The 12,766-nt window shown below is 37.6% G+C and overlaps 2 protein-coding genes across 2 annotated transcripts; both read left to right on the top strand.

The window, feature by feature from the left end:
- The first annotated feature begins 4,260 nt into the window (after positions 1-4,260).
- LOC146468927 (adenosine receptor A2a-like) lies at positions 4,261-5,208 on the top strand. Its single transcript, XM_085124076.1, has one exon. The coding sequence runs from the start codon at positions 4,261-4,263 to the stop codon at positions 5,206-5,208; it is 948 nt and encodes a 315-aa protein (XP_084980202.1).
- A 3,676-nt stretch (positions 5,209-8,884) lies between these two features.
- On the top strand, positions 8,885-10,239 carry LOC146468926 (melanocyte-stimulating hormone receptor-like). Its single transcript, XM_085124130.1, has one exon. The coding sequence runs from the start codon at positions 8,885-8,887 to the stop codon at positions 9,833-9,835; it is 951 nt and encodes a 316-aa protein (XP_084980256.1). The 3' UTR covers positions 9,836-10,239.
- Positions 10,240-12,766: the final 2,527 nt, after the last annotated feature.

Raw genomic sequence — 12,766 nt, 5'->3', positions numbered from 1 at the left:
ACCACTTCCAAGAGGAATGGTAGACATCGCTTGTTGGTTGGCCAGACTTTTTTTCTTCGTTCCAGGGCTTGTTCCCTCATAAATTGCGATCTCAGAATTTTCCATTTGCTTTTGTAATCATCCCTTGTGATGACATACTTCTCCGACATCTGTAAATCAATTTGAGAGTACGCAACTTCCTTTTTGTCCCTGTTCATGTCGTCTTCATTCGCCACATCCCATAAACAGGTCCTGTCCTCATACAAGGTAATGAGCGCCTCAATTTCCTCGTCCTTCCAATTCCTTCCCTTCTTCCCTTTCCCTTTTCTATTCACTAATTGTGCTCTTCTACCACTTCAACTTCGCAGTCAGCCATTGTTGTACACTCTCCGGACTCTCCGTTGCTAGGAAACAGTTTAATGAGCAGCACTGGAAACTAGTCAACATTGTTTTCACGGTGCCAAAACTGGGAAACATATGTTTCGGAAGCAAAATTTGTGTCCGAGAAGCAAAAATGTTTTTGACCTGGGGCAAAAGCATTTTCTTGTTTCCGAGCAGCAAAATTTGTTTCCGCAACAATGTTTCCCGCGCGGCTAAACTGGGAAACATTTGCCACCGCAACAATGTTTCCGCAGCGATGTTTCCTAGTTTAGCCAGGCCTTTGAACTCCCTAATAAGGTTTGCCACAACCGGTATTACGTACCGTATATTACTTGATAAGAAAGCATTTTGAATGTTTGAAATACCGTAGGTGAAACCCCTCTATGCATACAGAGGGGCTTTCGAGTGAAAGAGGTAGCTAGTATACAACTTTGAGACCTAACTGGAAACGGCCTGTTCTGTGTAGGCCACGGCAGAAGCGCCACAGTATTTCGCCCAGTACAAGTCTATGAAAAGCGGCGTTTGTAGTTTGAAAGAAGGGAGTTTATTTTTGCGGGTGTTTTTTTCTGCGGGAACTAATTTTGCGAATCGAGGTCAATCCGCAAAAATTAGAACCCGAAAACGTTTCATACCACATGGTAAAAAGCTTTGTTTTTTCACGGCAAGCTCCGCACTGAATTCGCGTGTGGGCGAGGCTAGCCGTTCAAAAACAAAGCTTTTTGTTCTCCTGAGACTCAACACGGCCGCCGAGTGAGAAAGGTCTATTGTGGAACGTATTATATGTCTCTGGTTGTTAACCTGATTGGTCAGGTTATTGGCTGTGAAGACTGTAAAAAGTGATTGGTGCGTTTCGGCGATCCGTCTTTTGTTAGTCAAAAAGTCCGTGGATTCCATAGTGGCCCTTTTGGAATGACGTAATATCATCATCGTATAACTACACAATTGTATCACTGTGTCTAGTTACCTCGCTTTACTGTTACACAAAGATTTTCCTCAGGCTGCGTCATCATCAAACTCAAGTTCAAGACATTGTTTAAGGACAACCAAACCAAACAATTCCACAGAGCATTGCGCGATACAGAAAACAGTGTCCACTGCACTGTGTTTGCAGTTAACATTAGTTTTTTCTTATTTACTATTTACTCGTCATTAAACCCAATTCTTTACTGCTGGAAGATCACAGAAGTCAGACAAGCATCGAAGAATACAATCAGAAAACTATTTTGTTCCTCAAGTTAAGAGTTACGAAATGTTTTGTGTCGGTATCGGTTAAGTTCAGTCTAAAGCGGTATGTAAGCGGCTGTTCATTCCCAGGTTAACACTTGTACAGGATCACTAACCATGAAATGTTATTCTGCAAAACACATCTCACTGCACTGCAGTTGTTTTTGTAGTATAAATCCTTGTTGTTCATATAAGAGTGCAAAAGATGTTTGGATTGATGTAATTAATGAAACTCGCTTTGATGGTCCATCATTTTCTGATCCACTGCTTTATTCAAATGCTGAAGTGTTGTAAACCTTACTGCCACCCTAAATTTTATACCGAGTCATCAAGCTTGGGCGCAAGAGAAGTCATTTTTACACACGCAGTCAGCGAGTTTAGCCGAAAGAAAGTCAGTTGAGTGACAGAAAATTGCTCAGTCACACGAGAAAATGAAAGGATTTGTTTCTTTGTAAAAGCCGTTTTATTGCCGGGGTGGTGAAATAAGCCTATATACAACTCAAAAATACGAGAAAGTCTTTATTTTGAAGCTGTACACTCGAGTGACAAACGAATGAAGTTCTTTTTATTAACATGCTTCAATTGAAATATGTGCGGTGTTCTTTAGTTTGTTTCTATAACTAAACAGTTAGAATGAAAGTAAAGAAGGAAAATGAACAAACATAATTATTAAAAGAGAACGTCATCCGTAAGCATTCAAAATACCTTTTTATACCACGGCAGCAATTTTTAGTTTACCAATAAATCATCTCGAGACACTTAACTTACAGCTTCAAACAGCAAACCTTAACGGTGCATAGGTTTATTATCGAAACGATTTTACGGCCAGGTATTTTTCGGCGTAGAGGGGTGGGGTGGTTTTATTCGGAATTTAATGTTTTATCGTAAACCAGAAACGAACAACAAAGGTTCATTTTTCTCCGTTTCTCCCCAAAGACTGCAGGCTTGAAAATGAAAGGTTATTGGATAAACTGGAAATTGGATCTTTCTCCTCAGTTGTGAATACTTGGTCATGATGAACGAAAGTGTTGGTTTGAAAGACGTTTTATTAGCTTGAAATCAATTTATTCTTTGAACATTAAAAGTTGACCAATAAAGCGTTTGACGCCGTGACAAGTTATCGCTGCCAATATAAACAGAAATATACGGAGATCTATCAAAGTTTAATTTGCTTGTAAACAGATTAATGTTTTTCGAGACTTCAAATAATTTCTCCTCCCCTCCCAATAAGTATACAGCATTTATTTCTTGATATCACAGTACAATTCCAAACATAAAACCCCGAGAAAATAAGCCCACGAAAAGAGAACCTCCTCAAATTTCTGGGCCATATATTTCTTCGATAATTATCCCCGTCACCGGCGTACAATTCCTAACATAAAACCCTGAGAAAATAAGCCCACCAAAAGAGAACCTCCTCAAATTTCTGGGCCATAATTATCCCTCGTGAATATTAGCTTACAGACTGCTGATGGAAGTTGTTTTAAGCTGTTAACATCATGATTATTTCAAGCGGTTTAAGTCCCGGAAAATGAGCCGCTTAAAAGACTATTGAACGAATTTAAGTGTAGGGCTCCTACTTAGAATTTTACGGAATGCAAACCTCGAAGTTATTAATGAGCACGTGGCAGGAAGTTTCTAACATGGACTTCCTTAAACTGAACAGCTGCTTGTTAGTGATATATGGAAACACTAAGCTAACAGCTTAAAACCTAGAACCCTGACAGTCCATGGGTTTATTATGGGAAGGATTTCACGGTGTGATATTTTTTGGCGAGGAAGGATGGGGCGGTTTTACTCTGAATTTTATGTTATATCGTAAACCAGTAACAACAACAGAGTTTCATTTTTTCTGTTTTCGCCAACGAACACTTTTCTGCAGGCTTGAAAATGAAATGTTATTCAATAAAATTGTAATTGGATCTTCCCCATCAGTTATGAATACTTGGTCATGATGAACAAAGTGTTGGTTTGAAAGACTTAAAAGTTGACCAATAACCGTTTGTCGCTGTGACAAGTTATGACTAGCAATATAAACTGAAATACATTAATTTGCCTGTAAACAGGTCAATGTTTTTCTACAATTCAAATATTTTGCCTCCCCTCCAAATAAGTGCACACACATATGTTGGTATCACCATAAAGCTACAAACATAAGTCCCTGAGAAAATAAGCCCACCAAAAGAGAAGACTCCTAAAATTTCTCGGGGATATATTCCTCCGATAATTATCCCTCATGAATATTAGCCTATAGACTTTTAATGTCAGCTGTTTTAAGGTGTAAATATCATGATTATTTCAAGGGGCTTTAAGGTTTGTTTGTTCTCAAGCTCACACATAATTCTCTATAATAACGATGAGCGGCCTCCTACTGAACAAGCTATCCCGAAAATAAGTCACTAAAAAGACCAATGAACAAAGTTATAAGCCAAAGGCTAACATTTAAAAGTTTTAAAGCATTTCAGCTTCCAAGTTATTACGGAGAATGTGGTAGGAAATTTATTAATTTCGACTTACTTAAAGTGAACAGCTGCATGGTAGTGATCTGACAATGACAGGGGCATAATAAATGTGCTGAGTTAATTTGATATGAGTCTGGTATAGCAAAGACATTTTGCCGGCACTGCTTTTAATATATAAAGGATTGCTCAGAAAGTAGCTCACACTGCAGTTAACATGGCGATGAAAAACTTTACTGGAGACGGAAACCATAAATTATGCCAAGTACTGTACTGCTCGGCAGAATTAACTGGAGGTGTACACAACCAGCTGATAATCCTTTCAGTGTTAAACATTGTTCTTTCCATTTCTGCATTTCTAGGAAATACTCTGATCCTTGTCACCCTTTACAAGGACGGGTCGCTTCATCCGCCCTCCAAACTGTTGTTTCGCAGCCTGGCGATAACGGATCTCTGTGTTGGTATCATTGTGGTACCTTTTCAAGTTAGTGTCTGGTTGTCTGTGGTGAACGAACGATGGAGTACTTGTCGCTTTATGTGTGCAGCATCAATTATAACGAGGAATTTTTTTTGTTTAGTGTCTTTGTCGACGTTGTCTGCCATAAGTGTGGACAGACTTCTCGCCCTGTTGTTAGGGCTCAGATACAGACAAGTTGTAACTTTCAAGCGAGCATTTGTAACTGTGATTGGTTTTTGGGTTTTCTCCTTCGTGGGTTCCGTAGTGTCCGTTTGGAATGAATTAATATCATCATGGTTTATCTACACAATTACACCACTGTGCCTAGTTACCTCGATTTACTGTTACACAAGGATTTTTCTCAGGCTGCGTCATCAACAAATTCAAGTTCAAGACAATATTCAAGGACAACCAAACCAAACAATTCCACAGGACATTGCGCGATACAGAAAGATAGTGTCCGCTGCACTGTGGGTGCAGTTAACATTAGTTGTTTGTTATTTACCACTTATTATGGTGGCGCCGTTGGTAATTCAGCATGCAGGACGAGATGAACTGTCTTCAGCTACTTTTCTTGCGTTACGAATTAGTTTAACGTTAGTTTATTTCAACTCGTCATTAAACCCAATTCTTTACTGCTGGAAGATCACAGAAGCCAGACAGGCAGCGAAGGATACAATCAGAGAACTATTTTCTTCATCAAGTTAAAAGTTACGAAATGTTTTGTGTCGGTATCGGTAGTTCAGTTTAAAGCGGTATCTAAGCGGCTGTTCATTCCCCGTTTAAAACTTGTACAGTATCATTGACAATAAAATGTTATTCTTTGAAACATATTTTATTATGCAGTTGTCTTTGTAGTATAAATGCTTGTTGTGCATATACGAGTGGAAAAGACCTTGATTCATGTAATTAATGCAACCCGCTCGACTGTCCTCGATTTTTTTCCTATCCACCGTTTATTCGAATGCTGAAGTGTTGTAAGCGTATGTGCCAGCCTAAATTTTATACCGAGACATCAAGCTTGGGCAAGAGAAGTCATCTTTACACACGCAGTCACCGGGTTAAAGCCGCAAGAAAGTCAGTTCACTGTTCGAAAACTGCTCAGCCACACGAGAGAAGAATTCACAAATTTTGTCTTCCCCTCCCATAAGTATACAACATTCATTTTTTGATATCACCGTGCAATTCTAAACATGAGTCCCTGGATAATAAGCCCACTAAAAGAGAATCTCCTCAAATTTCTGGGCCATATATTTCTTCTGTAATTATCCCTCATGAATATTAGCTTACAGACTGCTGATGGAAGCTGTTTTAAGCTGTAAACATCATGATTATTCCAAGCGGTTTTAAGTTGTGTTTATTCTCAAGCCTACTCATAATCGCCTCGAATATCCTTTTCCTGAAACAAACCTCCCCAAAAGTCAGCCGCAAAAAGAATATTGAACGAATTTAAGTGTAGGGCTCCTACTTAGAAGTTTACGGCATGCAAGGTTCAAATTCATTAATGAGAACGTGGCAGGGAATTTTTAACATGGACTTCCTAATAAACTGAACCGCTGCATGGTAGTGATATATGGAAAAACTAAGTTAACAGCTTAAAACCTAGAAACTAAACAGTCCATGGGCTTATTATCGGAAGGATGTTACGGTGTGATATTTTTAGCGAGGAAGGGTGGGGTGGTTTTACTCTGAATGTTATGTTATATCGCAAACCAGTAACAAACAACAGAGGTTCTTTTTTTCTGTTTGTCACCAACGAGCTTGAAAATGAAAGGTTATTGGATAAACTGGAAACTGATCTTCCCCCTAAGTTATGATGAACAAACTGTTGTTTTTTAAATACTTTTTATTAGCTTAAAATATGGAACCTTGCAGTCCACGGGTTTATTATCGGAAGGGTTTTACAGTCTGATACTTTTCGGCGAGAAGGGGTGAGGTGGTAATACTCTGAAGTTTATGTTATGTTGTAAACTAGAAACGAACAAGAGAGGTTCACTTTTTCTATGTTTCCCTCCAACTAACACGTTTCTGCAGGTTTGAAAATATGAAGATCTACCGATAGTTATTCCTCATGAATATTAGCTTATAGACTTTAACGTCGGCTGTTTTAAGCGGTAAATGTCGTGATATTTTTAAAGGATCTTAAGTTGTGTTTATTCTTAAGCTCACGCATAATTCTCTCTAATAACAATGAGCGGCCTCTTAAAACAAGCGCTCTTCTAAAATAAATCGTTAAAAAGACCAATGAAGGAATTTAAGCCAACGGCTCGTATTTAAAAGTTTAACGGCATTTTAGCTTCCAAGCCCGCTCAGTATTAAGGAGAATGTGCTAGGAAAATTTTAATTTCGACTTACCGGCTTTAAGTGAACAGCTGCATGGCCGTAGTGATCTGACAATCAAAGTGGAATAATAAATGTGCTGAGTTAATTTGAAATGTGTTTTTTTTAAGCAAAGACATTTTGCCCGCAATGTTTTAATAAACGTGCTGAGTAGATTTGAAATGAGTTTGGTTTAGCAACGACATTTTGCCGTCAATGCTTAATATATAAAGGAGCAATAAAACTGAATTTCTCAGAAGTTAGCTCACACTGCAGTAACATAGCGATGAGAAACTTTACTGGAGGCGGAATCCATAAATCCTACGAGGAACTGTACTGCTCGACAAAATTAACTGGAGGAATACACAACCAGCTGATAATCCTTTCAGTTTTAAACAGTTTTCTTTCCATTTCTGCATTTCTGGGAAATACTCTGATTATTGTCGCCCTTCACAAGGACAGGTCGCTTCATCCGCCCTCCAAACTTTTGTTTCGCAGCCTGGCGATAACGGATCTCTATGTTGGTATCATTGTGGAACCCTCTCGTGTTACCCTCTTGATGTCTATGGTGAACGAACGATGGAATATTTGTCGCTTTACATTTGCTGGAATAACTCTGTTATGAGATATTGCATAGCCCTGCAGCTTTCACTCGTTGTTTATGTATCACTCTTCTACAACATATCTATTTCTTGACTTTATCTATCGAATTGCTTACGGATTCTATTTTTTTTACTTGCGATTGGACGATGGTGAGGTGAAAACCACCAATACATCTTAGATAACGTAAAAGGGTTAAATAATGAGTTGCCCGGCATAAACATGTATGCATTTGAAGTAGAAAATAAGCTAGAAATAATCAAGTAATTAACAGTAAGTAAATAACCATAAAACTCTAAAAATTGAACTTAGTGCACGACTTATATTTAGACAGTGAGAATAGCAAACAGAAAATAGAAGGTATTCTTGTTCAGAGACTAGTATGAAATACGTTTTAATACTACTGTTCTTGAAGACGAGGGTAACATAACAGGAATCTTTTACTTTTAATTCTCCTGCAAACTGCGGCGTGACAATTTGTTTGAGCCGAAAGTGGAGTTTCATTAGTTCCTATCTGACTTTTATTTGGGCTTCTTCAGTTTTATTTGAAAAAGTTGTTTCAATTTGCTATACTTGGTAATATCTGCTGATCACTTAAAATATTGTGAAATGATCACAACAAAAAGACCTATAAAATCCATTAGTTTGAAATCAACTTTTCAGAATTAAGTTAACCAATTAACTGTTTCTCGCCATATCAAGTAACGACAAGGAAATTAAACGAAAAACAAACTAAGATCTATGAAAGCCACCCTAAAAGATTAATTTACATAAGCGATGAAAGTTTTTCTGGAATTAAAAGGTGTTGTCTTCGTCTTCAAATACAATACGTATACGACATATCCCGATATCACAGTAAAACTGATTTCAAACATATGCCCCTGAGAAAATAAGCCCACCAAAATAGAATCTCCTAAAATTTGGGAAAAATATATTCCACCTATTATTATCCCTCATGAATATAAGCTTTTAGACTGCTAATGTTAGTGTTTTAAGCTGTAAATATCATGATTATTTCAAGGGGTTTTAAGTTTTTTTGTTCTGAACCGCTCGCATAATTCTCTCTAGTTGCAATGAGCGGCCTCCTAAAACAAGCGATCTCCGAAAATAAGTCACTAAAAAGACCAATGAACAAACTGAAGTCAAAGGCCCATGCTTAAAATTTTACGGCATTTCAGCTTCCAAATTATTAAGGACAATGTAGTAGGAAATTTTCAATTTCGACTTACTTAAAGTGAACATCTGCATGGTAGTGATCTGACAAACAAAGAGGCATAATAGATGTGCTGAGTTAATTGGAAATGAGTCTGGTATACCGAAGACATTTTGTCGCCAATGTTTCAATAAACGTGCTGAGTTAATTTGAAATGAGTTTGGTTTAGCAAAGACATTTTGTCGTCAATGTTTAATGTATAAAGGAGCAATAAAACTGAATTGCTCAGAAACCAGCTCACACTGCAGTAACATGGCGGCGATGAAAAACTTTACTGGAGACGCAATCCACAAATCATACGAAGAACTGCACTGCTCGGCAGAATTAACCAGAGGTATGCACAACCAGCTGATAATCCTTTCAGTGTTAAACATTTTTCTTTCCATTACTGCATTTCTGGGAAATACTCTGATTCTTGTCGCCCTTCACAAGGACAGGTCGCTTCATCCGCCCTCCAAACTGTTGCTTCGCTGCCTGGCGATAACGGATCTCTGTGTTGGTATCATTGTGGAACCGATTCGTGTTACCCTCTGGATGTCTATGGTGAACGAACGATGGAATGTTTGTCGCTTTACATTTGCTGCAGTAGTTATAACGGGGTGTTTTTTCTGTTTAGTGTCTTTGTTGACATTGTCGACCATAAGTGTCGACAGACTTCTTGCCCTGTTGTTAGGGGTCAGATACAGACAAGTTGTAACTTTAAGGCGAACATATGTAACTGTGATTGCTTTTTGGGTTTTCTCCTTTGTGGGGTCCATAGTATACCTTTGGAATGAACTAATATCATCATGCTATAGCTACATGATTATACCACTGTGTCTAGTTACCTCGATTTACTGTTACACAAGGATTTTCATCAGGTTGCGTCATCAGCAAACTCAAGTTCAAGACAATGTTCAAGGACAACCAAACCAAACAATTCCACAGAACATTGCACGATACAGAAAGACAGTGTCCACTGCGTTGTGGTTGCAGTTAACATTAGTTGTTTGTTATTTACCAGTTACTTTAGCGGGCCCGTTGTTAATTCAGGAAAGATTTCGAGGTGAACTGTCTTCAGCTACATTTCTAGTGTTCCAAATTACTCTAACTTTAGTTTATTTTAACTCGTCATTAAATCCAATTCTTTACCGCTGGAAGATCACAGAAGTCAGACAAGCAGCGAAGGACACAATCACAAAACTGTTTTGTTCGTCAAGCTAAGAGTTACGGAATGTTTTGTGCCGGTATCGGTTAAGTTCAGTTTAAAGCGGTATCTAAGACGCAGGTTAACACTTGTACAGTATGGTTGACAATAAAATGTTATTCAGCTAAGAATAAGAGTGCAAGAGAAGTTGATTCATTTAATTAATGGAATCCGCTTCGATATTCCATTATTTTCCGATCCACTGCTGTTTTATTCAAATTTTGAAGTGTTGTAAACCTAAATGCCAGCTTAAATTGTAAACAGTCATCAGGTTTGGGGAAGAGAAGATTTTTTTACATACTTAGTCACCGGGTTAAAGCCGTAAGAAAGCGGTCAGTTAACAATGATCAAAAACTGCTCAGTGACATGAAAAATCGAAAACATTTTTTTGTCTTTATAATTGGCGTTTTACCGGGTGGAGAAATAAGCCTACAACTCGCAAATACGGGAAAGGTTTTATTCTGAAAGTCAACATCCGGGTGATAAAATATTAGAGTAGCGTTTGAGAAACATACTTGAAAGATGTGGGGTTTTCTTTAGTTTGCTTCGAACTAAACACTAAGCTGTATTAATTTAAAATTCAAATGTGATTTGCTAACGAAAGTAAGAGGAAAAAAATTAGCATCGGTAATTCAATTAAAAGAAAAGAGAAAATCCTCTGTTATCTCGGTACACAATGTCTTTAATGGTGAGACGGAACGCAAAGTTGACTTTCCATCGATTTACCGTAAAATTTGGAATATAAATCCTGAGGTTATAAGCGTTCACAAGTCCTTTTATGTTATTGGAACTGTTATTGTGCCTCACAATTGATCTTGTTTAACAACAAAAACATCTAGAAATAGAAAGCTGATAGTTTAAAATATTCAACCTTAACAGTCCATGGACTTATTAGAATCTTATATTATATCGCAAACCAGATGCAAAAAAGGAAGCGAACGGCAAAGGGATGTTACTAAAACTTGGAACGGCGATAATAACAATAACAATAACAATTACAATAATAATAACAATAACAATAACAATAACAATAACAATTACAATAATAATAATAATAATAGTAATAATAATAATAATAATAATAATAATAATAACAATAATAACAATAATAATAATAATAATAATAATAATAATAATAATAATGATAATAATGATAATAATGATAATAATAATAATAATAATAATAATAATAATAATAATAATAATAATAATAATAATAAGATATGAAAGGGAAACTTTTAACGATAGGTCGCCGTTTGCAGTGTAATTAGACCGACGCGCTCTTTTCTTTTTTAAATGTCATCAATAGGAGAAGTCACAGAGCACAGTATTCCTGGGTGAGTATTCGAAGTCGACGTTTCTGCAATGGTTGCTACCATTTCTTTCGACTTTTTTGTTTTCTTTCTGAAATCTGCATCTTTTGGTAGAGTTTTTGTGTGTAGGTGTTTGTGTGTACTAACATGATTTTGTTTACTCTTCTGCGCCTTGTGATTGGTTTAGAAATCTGGCGCTACTTTCTCAACCAATTAGAACTGACCAAAAACAATATGTGACTCGCTTCAGTTGCTTGCACCTGTTTTCCAGCGCTTGGCGCCAGTTACAACTACTTGTCAGCAAGTTTACATTGATTCACTGTGTTATTTACGTCTGTTAAGAGTCGCAGTTGTACTTAACGTGGTTTTTGGTTTTACTGCCCTCGACCAAGTGTTTCAACTATTTCCTATATGATATCGTTACGAGATTTTCAAAACGTTTTCTATGCTGTAGATTTTGTTGATGTTTCATCTCTTTACTTTCACAGCTTCGGACACATTGCCAGAGCCAGAACTGATCACTTATTATATTGCTATCGGGAAAAATTTGTAGGCTTGTTTTGAGGCAAAGTAAGCGAGCAAATTTTAGACGCAATATTCAAATCAAAACCTTCAAAATAATCGCAGGCCTCATCTAGCGTAGATTGGAATGATATTTCTCAAGGTATTTCAACAGAGAAGTTTTTCGGCTCAGTACACGTGCTTTAGTCAAATGCGCCCTATTACATTGCAACTTCTGGGAAAGGGAGCACTCTTCTGTACACTGAGATTTCTGATTCAAGGCTTTTACTTCGGCGATAACGTTTCGGGTCGGGATCATATGCGGGATGCACAGTCCTCGCTTATCCCGCGGCTCATCAAACAATAGCACTGAAGTGAGGTTCATGAAGTCAGTCATAATTCAACTGCTCAAGGACAATGCCTTCTACTGTGCATACGTTCTGCGCACATCTTATAGCATCTCATACCTCAACATATTTTTGCGCGGTTTATGACTCTACAGGAAAGGAAGGACAAGCAGTTGAAATCCAAAACGAAAATTGAGGATAACAACGCATTTCGCCCGAGACAATTAAGCTTTAACTCGGAAAAAAAAGCCTTACATTGTTGTATATTGTAACGCTTTAAGCGTGGAAACTCCACTCTCGGCTAAAAGATTACAAATAGACCTTATCACGGTTTTGGAAGCCATCTTGATGGGTAGGCAAACACGTCTTGAAATAACAATGTTTGTATGGAAACCCGATGTGAAATAATTTTCATAAAACATCGTTTCTGAAAAAATTAATGAATTGGAAACTTTAGGCACTAGGCAAAGGTTACGGTACGTAGACGACACCTTTACAATAGTACACAAAGACGAAATCGACGATTTTCACGAACACCTTAACAGATAGAACGCTGACATACAGTTTACTAAGGAGATCGAAGAAAATGGCGAAATACCTTTTCTAGACTGCTTAGTTACCGTGACAACAACGACAACAAACTAAGAACTACGGTTTACAGGTAACAAACACATACTGACAGACTACTGGACTAGTCATCCTAAAACCCTACTTCTCACAAAGAAACGACCATACAGATCTTAACAAGGCGAGCGCAAGTGGTATGTGACTCACCTGACAGTCTTGC

The sequence above is a fragment of the Pavona decussata genome, unplaced genomic scaffold, assembly GCF_977016875.1.
Source record: "Pavona decussata unplaced genomic scaffold, jaPavDecu1.1 SCAFFOLD_128, whole genome shotgun sequence".
NCBI classification, from domain to species: Eukaryota; Metazoa; Cnidaria; class Anthozoa; order Scleractinia; family Agariciidae; genus Pavona; species Pavona decussata.
This window is presented reverse-complemented; position numbering and strand designations above follow the sequence as displayed.